We start from the raw sequence: 15381 nt of genomic DNA, 5'->3' as shown, positions 1-15381 counted from the left end.
TTGCAACCTTGCAGTTACCTGGCAACGATCAATTTGACATTTTCTTTTTTTTTTTTTCATTTAAAGCTTTTTACGTTTCTATATATACATCGTATACGAAATGCACGTATGGTGTTAAACTGGCGATCATCAATCATCGTATAGCTGCCAAACATAAAAGTAGTATAACAGTAGTATGGGTCAGCTCTAGTATGATGTCATATATCGGATGTCATCATATCTGACAACTGTTAGCGAAAGCGACAGCCAATCGGTTTGTAGATAAATCGCGAATTATACATAGGAGATTTTATCCGGCTAACGTGTTTAATCGACAAACTTTCCTCGAAGAGACATTTACCGATAAAAACTATTCTTTATTCGGATCTAGCAATTGCAATTAGTAATGGCGAAGAATAAGCTTCCTTCTTACCTAATTTAGTTGGTTCGCCTCTGTTTCAGCAATGAGTACCACGGATCCTACTGGAGAGGGCGGAGGGGGAGGGGCAACGACTACGATATCACCAAACATTGAACAGAATGTATCTCCGATTATACCGGTGACCGGTAGTGCGGTGCAACCAGGCTCTCAACAACAGCATCCACCACCGTCACCACTAAGTGGTTGTTACCTTCTCGTTGTGCTTCCAGAGCCTCATACCACGCAGCATAAAGATCTCATCTTAAATCGTCTCGCAAAAGGTAAGTACAACTCGATTAAACCGATAATCAATGTAATATAATACGATGTCCATTGAGAAATCGTCTTTAGGATTTATAACATCCAAATGCATGCCTGATATCAATTTTAAAATCAGTTAACAAATAAAAATCGAAATACGCTCGATCAAACGCTTCCGCGGCTTTAGATTCTTTTTTTTTTCTTCCTCTTTATTTTCGTTCTAATCTAGATAAGAATAGCGTCAATGTAGAATATTGTTTTATCAATAAAAAGCACATAATGTCGTTGATAGATGAGAGAGTATTGTTAAAGTATTTAAAGTGTATGGTTGAGATTCTGATAACAATTATGATTTCATATACATATTTCGTGGTATTAGTTCCGCACATGAACCCAGGCGCTAACGGTTCTTCTTCGCTGTGCGTATTCCTTCCGATTTATCGGACAAGCTTACCCAACAACTTTATCCAGGTCCCCCTTGTTGCTAGGCGGAGTTTGAGCGGACGTTGGTTAGTAAGGAAATCGAATGGTACCTCTATACGTCATTAACTGTTGGTTGTCAACCTTTAAGAAGCGATAGGAGTCCTATGGTTCTCCAAATTTCGCGATTTTAATGGTTTAATTGCTAACCCATTTTCCTACTATTCGAGTGAACTCCGACTTTATGGTTTAGTTCGTGCTTATATACGATTAAGACACGCTTAGCCACGAATTACTTTCTACTTTTAATTTTATTTTATCAAATACATCGTGGTATAAATATTATTTACAAAATTTGACAAACGTGGTCACTGATTTATCTTCAACTTATTCTAGAAAGTTCAGAACGCCTTTCCGTTTCCTTATACAATTTCAATGCAAAATTGAAATCTATCGTGCAAATTTTCATCAGTGGAACGAAAAATTACAAATATATATATACATATATATGCATGCATATACGTGAAAAATGTTGGTAACATTATAAAACGTTTCATGCATGTCTCGCGTGTACGAAACAGGTCATATATGGTTGATTGAACGACAAGATTGTTCCTTAACGGAAGTGAAATTCAGTTCGAGCATTCGACTATCAAAAATTATCAAGAATGTGGAAAAGACACGGAGAAACGCGTAGGAAACGGTGATTAAGAAATGGGGCGTGAAGGAGTCAAGGCACTAAAGGAAAGATTCATTACGACGGGAAATAAAAGTAGGAAGAAGCGAATGGTAGAAAGAAAATAGTGGATGAAGGGAAAAATCTGTATTTGTGAGTTTGATGCGGCATGCGCATGTTAGACCAGCCTACGGCCACATCCCCGCAGTCACCAGAACTTGGATCAATAATCCATCTACACAGTATATAACGAAAATCGTCGCTAAACTATAATGACAATTTTTTCAAATCATTTTGAGATGTAATTCAACGAACAATGGTTGCTTGTATGTTGCATACGGACGTATACAGAAGCAAAGACAGGGAATGAAAATTGGGCTGAAACGAGTGCACGCGATGCGTTGATTTCTGAAAAGAGTTGCTAGAAAATTAGCAAATCAGATAAGTAGATAAAACAGATTGAAATTGTTTGGAACAGTGTAAGCGTTTTAATTGTTAGTTGAAGATCATTTTCGCACGCGAGATGATCATTATTATTCATTACGTTAAAAAAGATTACAGGTCGGAAAGAATCAGAAATAAGTACTGCCATGTTGTTACGATAACAGAGGGTATAATTTGAACACGAGCTAGAAATTTATATAATTCTTGGAAGATTCCGAGTATAAGAAAGCTATAGCTTGTTCGATAGAGCATCCGATCAAATATCTTGGAATTCTAAGTAGATTTCTTCGATTACAACCAGAATTCTTGTACCTTCTATACGTGAGTTCGTATGGGTAATTTCGTATGCAATGGGTATGGTATACGCGTTAGCAAGTTTCATGTGAGTCATGGGTTGCCCGTGTAGAGCGTAGACGCATCACAGGAAGGATTGGTAGAGCGGAAAGAAGGCGAGACATGAATTCATTCATCTGCTTATTTCGAAGAACCTAAATGTAATGCTGACTCGTCCACTATTTTTGACAATGTTATTGTGCCTCGTTCTCGATACACATGACCGGAGTTACGAATAAAAAAACGAGAATAAACTTGACATACTGATAACGTAGTCGAGTTTTAAATTAAATTTTGCCGAAAGTACATAGAGAAGAACGCGACTATATCAATACTCAGCAAATACGATGATTTGTTATAAAAACTTATATAGAAAAAGATATGAATATTTGAAAAACAGTATTAATAGAATATTCGCGTGATATCTTGATTTATGAATCGTGTATCTGCTTTAGAAACTGATAATTTTTTATGGAGTATGCGAATCGTCGTACGTGAACATTTGCGTGAGTTAATACATGGTAATATGCTCGTAAAAGATTAATGTGATAATGCATATACAAATACATGTACGCGCGTATATTTACAGATATTGTACGAGTAACCACACATACGTAAGATAGGAAGGCATACTTGTCGGTATGAATCATGATTGAGGACGTGGGGAGCATCGCGAAAGTTGGAGTTATTCGATGCTTGTAATATCCGGAAGAACTTGCGCATAGAGGGTTCCGTTCAATCAAATGGCGAAATTTGCATACGTGCTTTTCCAACCGCATTACGCTGTTTATCCAATTACGAGGAACGAAGCACGTACATGCACCTGTACTCACATATGGTGAACTGAAAACCAAAGTGGTGTGAATCGAGTTTCTAGAATCTCAAATTAATAACATATTTCAATTTTTATACGGTGGTTAGAAAATGTATTTGCTATATACCGTGGTATTTATTATAGCATTTGCATATTAATAATTAGTACCAGGTATATCAAAACTTTGTGTAATTCAATAATATTTTCATATTATTAGAAAGGTACTATCCGAGAAGCATTCAGTATCAAATATAACAATCGGAAAATAAGGGAACGTGCATAGACTTTTTATAGCCAGCGTGTGTCATCCATCTAGTTTCATAGTTAATTTAGGTACAACTTCATCCGTTACTTTCTAAGAATATAATGAATTTCTTATGATAATAAACGTAGAACGCTATTTTATGAAGCATAACAGCGAACTGACTCGCACCGCTATGATTTTTGAGCCAGATGTGGTTCGGCCAGACATTCAGGCGTCTGTAGGCGCGTGATCTTTTACTGTTTTCACCGTGGCGACAATTTTTATTTTAGTGAAATATTCACGGTTTCTCCAAACAATTAAACCGACACTCTAACGTCGAGGTATTCGGAAGAGAGAGTATTCGATCTCGCGTAACACAGCGCGTATTGTCGACAGCGTAATAAAAGATCTATCGAACATCGAAAGGAATCGAAGCATTGATTTCTCAAGAATATTTGCGACAGTCGATGCAAACGTCGAAGCAAGATGCTATTTAGCCAATTTCCAGAAAACTTTTTCAGAAGACTCTTACAATTTCGTCGTACGCGCAACTGAATATAGTGTGTCTAATTTTATCACGGCATTCGCTAGTGATTTGCTCTCTGGTGCATCGTGCTTTCCGAGTCGTGAAACTCTGTTTCTCGATTACCTCGTTCTTGAACCTGACCCTTACACCAAATAGCATACTTAGCATCGATATTCGTCCAGTTATAATATAAAAATATTTTTTCGCATGCTCGTACTTTCTCCTTCTTTTCCCTTCGTTCCTTTGTTCCGTTTCGAGTGCTTCTTATCGTCAACGAGGACGCTAACGATATGCAACGATGCAACTGCATAAAGAGATTTTTATTTTCAGACTTCTATATATAATTCTCTACCTTCTTTTACTTTCTCTTATCGCATATTTCTGTCACATTATACACAATATTATAACTGCAATACTATGTATTATCTCATATATCCTATCTATGCTTTTCTTTTTTATAAAAAGGCGTACACGCGTATCGCTATAACGATTCTAACTAAAATTTCTTCGCTAAAAGCGCATACGCTGCTGCGACCCAACGATATCCGAAAGTACAAATACGTTTGAATATTATTATCGTATATGGAATATTCTTTATCCAAGCGAAAGGATACTCATCGATGGTCTTCGATAAGTATTTAGTTGTTCGTTAAGCGTTATCGGACAATATCGAAACGCAAGAAATAAATTTCGGTCTCATCTTTAACAAATCCTTGGAGCAGGTCTTCGCCCTTCTCTTAAAAATATAAATAGCCGCGGACGGGCTAAGTCGATCTCTGTGCTATTCCATCAAGTTCGTGTATGTTCAAATATTGGTTACTAGTTAATCGGTAAGTTTGCACATAGGCTGCTGTTAAATTTATCGAACTACGCCAAGATTTATTACATGCATACGTAATTTGTTTATTTTATCTCAAGTATAATAACACGATGGTATGTAACAAATATTATTATTCCATCTAGACACGTTTTGTATTATTTGCGCTAAACTCGATCAAATGGTTAAACGTTTATAGTCGTATTTAATCAAAGAAGCGACGATAAATGACACTTACGATTGAAACAGGTTACAACAACAGCTCTCTATCGACCTCGTTCGATATTTTATTCGCCTCGCGAGATCAATCAAGAATGATGTCAGCACTTTTCGAAGAAACTTTTTGACCCTGTTAGACGACAAAAGCTTCTACGTTATATTCTTCGTGAAGATCCATCCTGTCTTACTGCATACGATGTATCGCGAAAATAATATTTCCACATTTCGACGCTCTTTAACGACGTAAATGTTATTAACGAATAATTATACAGACGTTTCTCGTGACATCGAATTCGCGTTCATGTCGGAGACGTACGAATTTCGAGAACGGTAAGTTGCACGAAGGATAACGGAAAACCACGTCTAAACATAGTTGAGGCAACTCCTAACATTCTTAGCGTCCGTCGTCAGGCAGGAAGAGACGAGAAAAGGAAGAAAACTTATCAAAATAGAAAAAGAAAAAAGAAATACACGAGAAAGGAGGAAAAAATGGAAGGGAATTAAATAGAAATCGAGAAACGAGATAGCGGCGAATGTTTAAGATTCTGAGAGATACTGCGAGAGGGGTAAATGCTCGAACGAAGAAAGCCATGATTCTGTCTATATTTAACTGTATCTTTCACTGATACTGTTTTTAAGTAGAACATGTCTACGACCTATCAACGCGAGGTGCATCAGACGATTTTCTCCAGAGAAAGAAACGCTACTGTTACTAAATATTCAAGCCATTCCACTCCTATTTTATCGGCATTTATTTTTCTAAATTCATAGAAAAATCTCGCGATTGCTGGAATTCAATGGCTGAATTCAATGCGTTCTATCTTCTACAATTTTATTTGCTTTATCGCATTTGTAATATTTGCATATTGTAAACGATTTTCGATCGTACGTTCGATAATAATTAAATTGTACTAAATATATTACCACACAGATATTAGTAATTAGTACTAAATAGATTAATACGTGTATATTAATCTATTTAGTACTAATTACTAGCACACACATATATATATAGATGTATGTATATCGTAAAGAAAATGTAGAGGGTTCGTCACGCATTAAAAGGCACGACCCCCGACGCACGGCTTCTCTTGTATCATCGTCAGGGCTTCCGATCAATTTGACATAGAGAATTTGCTGGTTCTGTGGTTCAACTTGACAAGTTAAGCGATTCGAAGGAATTATAGTTATATACGGTTATCGCATATATAATTGGATTTGAAAATTCATTTTAATTATACTTTCTTAAAATATGAAAACTATTTTCCATTGATTTATTCTTCGTGGATTATCAACGATTATTCAAACTCTTTTCCTTCTTTTAGCATATACTCGATTTCCCCATTCACGTCCATATTCAAATTTTATTCGACCGAAAGTTATTCTTCTAAATTTTCATCGAACGAACCATTGTTCGTATTTATAATCCCATTTATCGGAATAAATTTATTCCCGCAATAAAACAAGCACTGGTCGGTCATGTTCGCTATGATTACTTTTGTTTATTCATAAATGTTTATCGAACGAGTGAGATTTTACGTGCTGAAAGTTTAAAATCTCTCGCTATCGAGATACGGTGGTACCATCGTACCATCGATCCTTTGGAGTTATGGTATCTGGTCTGTCACGTTGCTTATTCTACTTTGTAATAAAAATTATCTGCTCGCTTCGACGCAGACTGGAAACACTTCGCGATGATTTATTCCATGATTTATTTCTCTATCTCTCTCGATTCGTTACTGCTACGAAATAAACGTAATATTCAATTTGTTCGTAAGATTTTCGTCGCAAGCTTGACAAGTAAAAACTAGCCGATATATTACGATTATAACGTTAATATATCCATCTGTACATAATTAAAGAACAATGTCATTATTAAACTGTAGTTTATTTGTGACAAAGATTTATTCTACCATACGCTCGTTTATTATTATTTATGTAATCGCGTATGCTTGTTTTTTAAGCGGCTGGCTGCTGCAAGTGGATTTCACGTAGAAAAGATAAAATAACAGTAACAGAGACGGCAATAGAGAGTGGGTGCAGGATGTGCGATCGATCGCCGGCTACCGCCGAACCACGTGACGGGGTGCGGTATTCGTGACGTCATAGAAACTCCTGTTTCATTCGTGCTATCGACATATTCGTTTCTTTTCTTTTTACTTTCTCTTTACGTCGATTGTTCGTTCGACGTCTAATTCCTTTGATCTTACTTGTTTCATCAACTTTACACGTATAACTTTATAACCAATTGTCCACCCTTTGCAATTATTTCTACAATAATTCACGTCGGACGAGATCTTTTATCTGTTGTATATTTTCTTGAAAGAGCCGCGAAGAATGTGGGAATGCGGGAATGCGCTCAACCGAAAATATATTTGATAAATTACTCGTAATTAACGTTTACCGTCGAGCGTTTCTTCGCTCGGAAAGTAGCTATATGTTTAGTTATAGGTTCTACTAAATTCTGATTTTATATGATGCAGACTTTCATCTCGTTAATAGAATTGACGAGTCGACGTTCGAGTAGAAGACAATTCTCGATTTCTTAACCTTCACCTTACGTTATTCAGCCCTGAATCATCCTCACTTTACGAAGCCAACCTAGTGCAGACTCTTAGGTAGTTGTGTACGACGTTATAACTTGCTATTTCGATCATTTACCTTTCGGATCTTAAGTCCTGATAAAAGAGACTTTTCGACATTTCTAATTGAAACGGAACACATCCACGAGCCTTACGTAATCTTCCTTTCGACTAATATTTTCTAATTTTGGATTTCAGGTTTCTTGTCGTGGGATAAGGATAGCTGTCACGTAGATTTAGAAAAAGAATTACTGGCGTTGGTGGCGCAAGCTCCGGAAGGGGAAGAAGCAAGAAATGGTATTAATTAAAACTCGCGATTATAAGATAAATATTATCGTTGAATCTAAATCGTTCGCTATCATTCCGAATCCCAAGAACGTACTATAGATCGTTGTAATACGTTTCGTTCGCTGAGAGAAATGAATTTTCAGGCGAACGACTGATCCAATACGCTACCGAGAACCTCGTTACCGAAGTTCTGATTCACCCGCAAACGAATACACTGTTACAATGTATCCGTAACCTTCTCGCAAGCTTTACAAAACACCGACACATTATACACGGTGGCTATACCTTCAGTGGAAATGGTTCCTGGATACTGCAAGTACGTGCCAATTCTACATAAGCATAATACGTTGCGAAACATAACATAGAAACTTAACATGCAAAACTATTACTAAGCTCATCTAGTATAGTTCGAACATTTCTGTTTCCACTGAAACTAACGATCACGTTCAAATGCCACGCGTCCAGGATGGAACCTTTAGCCTTGCCGATTTCCTGGATGCGTTCAGTGAACACGAAGTGCAAAGAGTTCTTCGTGCGTATGAAAACAGTGTCACGGTAGACATTCATTGCGCGAGTGTCGGCGATTGGACAACAAATAGACTTTCCAAAGAAGCTTGCACTAGGTTTGTATCCTATTTATTTCGAACAACGTTTTAATATCCACGTAGATTGTATCTCAATATTATAAAGAGTCTGCGACGCTTAAATAATTCATCTATGTGTGTTATATTTGCCATGATACAGACCTTGCCGAGTAAGAGTAAATCCCGATGACGTTCTCACCGCTGGATTACCAGCCATCGCGAGTTTCACGAATTACATTGGACAATATCTGGTCGCTCAGACACTGGACCAGCTTATGGAGCCATCCGATGTCGTAGGCAACATAAGATTTAGTCACCCAACGTTGTATGTCTTCCCTGGCGGTCAAGGTGATGCCGCGCTCTTCGGCATAAATGGTTTTAACATGTTGGTGGACGGTGGTTTCGCCAGAAAGGCCTGTTTTTGGGACTTTACCAGACACTTGGATCGCCTCGATGCGGTCTTAGTTACTAGAATAAATAATAGTAATGTTGGAGGCATGTCCAGCGTGCTCCGCAAGAAGAAAGAAATGCACGTCTATCCTCAAATCGGACATTTCTTCTGCAACCTAATCGTAAGTATCGTTAGTTTATAAAAAGTTGTCGATTCTACGCTTTCTTACTCGAGTCGTATATACGCAATATGCTAATCGGGTTTGATTAATGTACCGTTTATTAAAACTGTCGATGTTGCGTTCTCTCGCGTAACAGGAGAGAAGACAATCCAATTCACCGGACGGGGACAAAGATATCGATCCTCTGATACTAAATCTCACCGATATTGGCCAAGAGATGGTCGTCAATCTGCGTCACATCAGTCTGCGAGCGCATCCGTGCTACAGAGACCCAGACCCGATCAATCTCTATCACAAAGTAGGTCACGGCACGTTGGACATGTACGTGTTAAGCCCCAGCAAGGATAGTCGCGAAGTTAAAGAATTTCTGGCGAGATGGCACGCCGCCGATTCGAAACTTTTTGCCGGTGGTCACAAGAAAGACTCGAACAATTTAACCTTCCCGATCCAGAATTTGGTCTCCATATGCGCGTTATTAGTCTGGCAACCCGCAAACCCCGAAGACACCATCACGAGAATATTGTTTCCCGGAAGTACGCCTCAACAGAAGATCTTCGAAGGCTTCGAACGATTGAAACACCTGGAGTTCCTAAAGCATCCTGTTTGTTCTGCAAAGAGCCTCTCGCCGTCCGCGTCTTTAGCTACCCTGCGAGACAAGCCCACGAAACAGAAATTGGGCCTGATCAGTGAAAAAGAAGCTTCGAAGAAGTTAGGCACAGAGGCGAAGAAAGAGAAAAAAGAATCGCCCGAAATAAAAATGAAAGCTACAGATGAATTACCTCCAAAGACGCAAGCAACGTCAATTATTCCTACGAAACCTGTTAAAGCCGAAACGAAGCCTAAGAAAATAGTGGAGAACAAGAAGATAGAGGTGGAGAAGGAGAGTAAAAAGATAGAAAAAGAAGCGAAGGAAGCGAAGAAGGAGATCGTAAAGAAGGATGTTGGGAAGGAGAAGCCAGAAAAGATAGAAGAGAAATTAGAGAAACGCGAAGAGGATGTCCAGAAGAAGATCGAGCCTCCGAAAGAAACAGAAAAGATAACTCCACCGGCGAAGGAATCAAAACCGAAAGAAGTAGCCAAAAGGAAAGAATCGAAAGAACCAAAGGGCGTTAAACCTGGAAAAATTGAAACAAAGGCGAAGATAACTGATAAAAAAGCGAAACAGTCTCCCGTAGAAAAGAAGGACGCTGGAATGATAGTGAAATCTTCTCCAACGACCCCTAAGAAAACTATAAACGGAGTTGCCACAAAGACGGAGATATCGAAAGTGAGCGTGACCAAAGCAAAAGCCCAGAAGACAGCAGCTGCACCACCAGCGAAAAGCACTAAGGATGCAAATAATAGAAAAGTACTTGAACAGAAGAACATCGAATCGGCTATAACCACTGGCATGGTCAAAGTACCAGCCAAACCGAAACCAATGGACAGAAAACCGCTTAGCCGCCGACCAAAACCAGTTAGTCCGAGTAAAGTTCGAGTATCTGGTAGTCCAGCGAAGTCGACTCGTAGCACTCCAACAACCTCTGTTAAATCTGACAAAGACGGTGTCGTTCGCAAAGCGAAGAGCGACAAAGGTACTGCCGATTCTTCGACTGTATCCACGCCATCTGGAATTGAAGCTGAAACAGGAGTTAGACTCGCAGAGAAGAGTCTAATGGAACAATCGGAAGATATTTCTTTGGATTCTATCGAAAGCAAAGTGCTGGCTGATCTAAAGGAGGAAAGAGAAGTAGTCGAGGAGATCGAAGCAGTGCTTAAAAAAGCAGATCTTATCGAAGAAACACGAAAAGATGATCGTTCCGAAGGAGATGATGAAATCACAGCGGAACTTACTGACAAGAAAGAAGAAGATATCACAGACGATGACATAATCGAAGCTGACATGGAAGATGCACTTAAGAGAGAACTTATCGATGAGTATTTGATCGTTGAGAAAGAGGAAGATTATATAGAAGACTCTACTCAGAGCGGCGAAGGTGAACAAAAGCATATTTTGGACGAGGCTGAATCTGAGAAGGTGAAGATGCTAAAGGATATGGAGCAGGTGAAGGAAAAAGGTGCCGAGGAAGAAGTGGAGGAGAAAGAGAAGGACGAGAGCGTGGAGAAGCGTGAAAAACCATTGGAAGAGAAGGAGACGATATTGAAAGGCGAAGAAGAGAAGGCAGAGCCAATTGATTTGTCACCAGATCGTAGGGAGCAATTGGAAGAAGAGGCTAAAGAAATAGTTGCTCCCGCAGCAGAGATAATCCAACAAAAACCAGAAGAGAAAGACGATTCCGGTAAGAAGGATAGCGAGGACATTACCAAGGAACCTTCGAGTTTGAGCCCTGATAAGTTGGACTCTTCCGAGAAGAAAACCACTGACACTGATTTGAAACCCGAAGCTGACCAAAAGGAACAAATACCAGAAAAATTAGAAGAATCGCAAGAACGAATTTCAACTTTGGAATCTGGTGCTACAACCACAGCGCCGACACTTCCAGAAGATGAGCGTATACCCCTGGACGAAATCAAAGAAGATATCGACGAGAAACACATTATCGAGGAAGTGAAAGAGAAGGATGTGGTACAGAAAGTTAAAGAAGAGGTCGTTGCTTCGCGAACCGTACCTCCAACAGTAACTACAAAACCAGACGTTCAAGTGTTTGATGTCCGTCAAGCTGTACAGTGTCTTCAACGCGACATTGTAAAAACACCAGACGAAGTTGCTGATTTGCCAGTCCACGAAGAGGTAGATCCTAAATTGTACAGAATGGAAGACTTCGAGAAGGACAAAGAGGAAAAACCAGCATTGGTACAACCGCCACAACCACAGCAAGAACCAGAGCCTCAGCCACAAGTATCGGCACCGGTACCAACGCAAGAAGTCAAAGAACCACCTACGCCACCTGTTAAGGAACAAAAAGGAGTTTTCAGCTTCTTCGGCAAGGTTGCTGATAAGTTTGAAAAGGGCATCGATAAATTAACCAAGAAATCAAAGAAGGAACAGGAGAAGGACGTCGATGAAAAGTCTTCGTCGAAGTCCAGTTCTCCGAAAGAGGCGAAGGTACAAGAGAAGACCGTGCTCGAAGAAGTCGATGTCGAGAAAATATTCCTGAAAGTTGGTAAACCTAGTGAGAAAGTCCAGGAAGTAGTTCCTGAAGTGGAACCGAAGATACAAGAGAGGGCTGCCTCGATCACGGAAGAAACCATCGCGATGGCTAAGGAAAAACTCGAGGGTGTGACCGTAACAGAACGTGACGTAACAGAACTCGAAATTAAAGAGAAAGAAATTAAACCTACCGAGAAAGAGGCTGTGAAAGAAGAAAGCAAATCTCCAGTGTCGGTGGTATCGAAACCCATTGAGGAAGAAAAAATTGAATCGAAAAAAGAAATAGCGAAACCAAGCGAAGTTCCGTCGAAAGATGTCGAGGTCGCAGAAAAGACGGAAAAGTCACCGGAGATCGAGATCAAAGCTAAGAAGGAAGAACAGCTTGCAGAAGAAGTCGAAGAAGAAGCAGAAGAAATAAAAGCACTGTTGGAAGAAGCTTCGAAGAAATTTAAAACAGTAAAGGACAGCTTGCGGGATTCTTTGGAATCGTTGGAAGAGAAGATCGCCGGCGAAACAGCTGATTTGACACGAGAGGTACCATTAACGAAGGATGTCGTTAAGGACACTCTGGAAGGTGTGGTGGAAAAGCTGGAAGCGATTAAGCCACATATCGAAGGCACATCTCCCGAAAGCAAAGAACCTGAAAAGGTGAAATTCGAAATACCAAAAGCTGAACATTTGGAAGAAGAAATACCTACGAAAGACGTTAAAGAAGCTGTTCTAGACGTTGGAGAGGTTCTTGCTGGAACAGCTGGTATCGACATCGAGGACAAAGTTAGAGATGTTACCGAAATCGTGCGTAAGGTTGCCGAGGTTCTGAAAGAAGAAGATGTCTTCTCGGACAAGTTGTTGTTCAAGGAACCAATCAAAAAGGAAGAAACTGTGTCGCCACCTAAACCTGTGACGGAAGCTATGTCGCCGCCTAAACCTGTGGCGGAAGCTGTGTCGCCGCCTAAACCTGTGACGGAAGCTGTGTCGCCACCTAAACCTGTGGCGGAAGCTGTGTCGCCGCTTAAATCTGTGGCGGAAGCTGTGTCGCCGCCTAAACCTGTGGCGGAAGCTGTGTCGCCGCCTAAACCTGTGGCGGAAGCTGTGTCGCCGCCTAAACCTGTGGCGGAAGCTGTGTCGCCGCCTAAACCTGTGGCGGAAGCTGTGTCGCCGCCTAAACCTGTGGCGGAAGCTGTGTCGCCGCCTAAAGCTGTCGCGGAAACTAAGGTTCCTATGATACCCACGAAAGTTGGAATTACCGAGGAAATTTCTCTGTACCAGGAGGAAGCTGAAGAACTCGTTGCAGAAACAAAGGAAGAACCTTGTGTCCAAATTGTCAAAGAAACAGAGCCAATTATATCTCCGAAAGAAGAGAAAGATGAGCGTGACGTTAAGGAAATTTGCGAAGAAATGACGAAAGATGTCAAAGAGATTGCTCCCGAAGTTAAAGATTTGTCTCTGAAGGTGGACGTACTGGAAGCTGGGGTGGAAGACGTTTGTGTGAAAGAAACTGTGAAATCACCGATCGAAAAAGAGGAGAAAGTTCAAACAGCTATAGAAGAGCCTGTAATAGGCTTCGAGCAAAAGATTTCTCCCGCCAAAGCGGAGATTGTAATGGTTTCTCCTGGTTCAACACCAACCTCACCGAAATTTGTTACGGATAAAATGCAGGAAAGCAAAGTGGACTTGAGTAAAGAAATTGAACTCTCGATTAAATTACCCGCTGAAATAAAAGCTATTGTCGATAAGGTAGATCGTATTGTGGAAGAGATTATCGAAGAACTTGTGATTAAGAAGAAGAAAATCACTATTGAGATTATAGAGTACATTACAATCGTTAAAGGTGTTCCAAAGGAGCGTGTTATCTATATTATCGAAGAGATTATTATACGAAAGGGTCTTTCAAAGAAAGATGTCGTCGATAACGTTGATATCTTAAAATTGGAAGAATCTATCACTCCGAAATTGAAAATGGAGCTTGAAGAGTATATTATCAATGAATACATTAAAAGAGGAAAATGCATAACTATCGAAATCGTCGAAGAAATTTCCATTAAAAAGACTGTGCCGAAAGTGATCATAATTCGTATTATCCAGGAAATTATCGTTAAAAAGTTAATCGATGTTAAAACTGATGGTTTGTTTGATTCCGAACTGGAACCGATTGATACTAAAGCAAAGAAAGAAGAAGCTGAGAAGAAAGAAGAAACGAAGGAGGAAAAGATCGAAGCACCGTCGAAATTAGACAAAAAGGAAGAAAAATTATCACCAATCGAAGTTATATCGGTCGCGAAACCAGAAATAAAATCTCCTGTAGAAAAAGAGATTTTGAAGGAAAAAGAGACGAAATCACCGAAAGAAGAAGCTAAAATTTCTGAACCACGTAAAGAAGAACTCGGCGTCGAAGAAGAATCCGTTTGTTTGTCAGCTGAAGAAGAAGAAGAAGATGATTTTGTAAGTATCATTAAAAAATCTTCCACAAAACCGAAAGAGGTTCGTGACTACGAGGACACAATACCTACAAAACCGGTATCTCTAAAAGAAATTATCGACAAAAGACAGGAAAAAGACATTGGCGACGACTTTGAGGCTGTCGAACAAGAATATAAAGTACGCGATGTAACTGTTACTTCTTTGGAAGATACATCGCGTATTATTTCACCAAAATCAGACGAATCACGCGAGCGGGAATACGCCGAAGAAGCTGTGGAAGATACCATAAGTGACGTTATCGAAGCTGACGAAAAATTCGTTCACGAGACAAAGGGAAAAGTAGGAAAGACAGAATTACCTATCGATGTAAAACCAGTTATAGAGAAAGAAAAGGAAGTTAAAGTGACCGAAGTACCAGAATCTCTCGATACCATAGAAAAGTATCTAGACGAAGCTAAAGAGAAGAAGGAGCAGAAGACTGAATCGCCCGAAGAAAAAGTGGATGCGATTACAATAGAAAAAGAAAGAAGGAAACGTTCAATCACTGAACTAGTGCTGGAAAAAGAAGTTATTCAGAAAGAATTAGAAAAGCTAGAAGAAAAAGAATTTAAGCCAATAGAAAAGAAGGAAGAAGTTAAACCAGTAGAAAAAGAGGAAGAAGTAAAACCAATAGAAAAGAAAGAAGAAGA

General features: G+C 39.6%; 1 protein-coding gene across 1 annotated transcript in view; it reads left to right on the top strand.

Annotated features, from left to right (window-relative positions):
* Positions 1 to 15381, top strand: part of LOC100746980 (microtubule-associated protein futsch) — a 34896-nt gene that overhangs the window by 1554 nt on the left and 17961 nt on the right. The window contains exons 3-8 of the mRNA XM_033321706.1: positions 442 to 681; positions 7935 to 8033; positions 8168 to 8340; positions 8490 to 8647; positions 8769 to 9180; positions 9317 to 15352. Of these exons, the coding sequence (XP_033177597.1) occupies positions 444 to 681; positions 7935 to 8033; positions 8168 to 8340; positions 8490 to 8647; positions 8769 to 9180; positions 9317 to 15352 (7116 nt within the window). The 5' untranslated portion in view covers positions 442 to 443. The remainder of the gene's footprint in view (positions 1 to 441; positions 682 to 7934; positions 8034 to 8167; positions 8341 to 8489; positions 8648 to 8768; positions 9181 to 9316; positions 15353 to 15381) is intronic.

The sequence above is a fragment of the Bombus impatiens genome, unplaced genomic scaffold (genome assembly GCF_000188095.3).
Source record: "Bombus impatiens unplaced genomic scaffold, BIMP_2.2 scf_0481, whole genome shotgun sequence".
Classification (NCBI taxonomy): domain Eukaryota; kingdom Metazoa; phylum Arthropoda; class Insecta; order Hymenoptera; family Apidae; genus Bombus; species Bombus impatiens.
The sequence above is the reverse complement of the archived record's forward strand: the minus strand, read 5'-3'. Positions and strand labels throughout refer to the sequence as shown.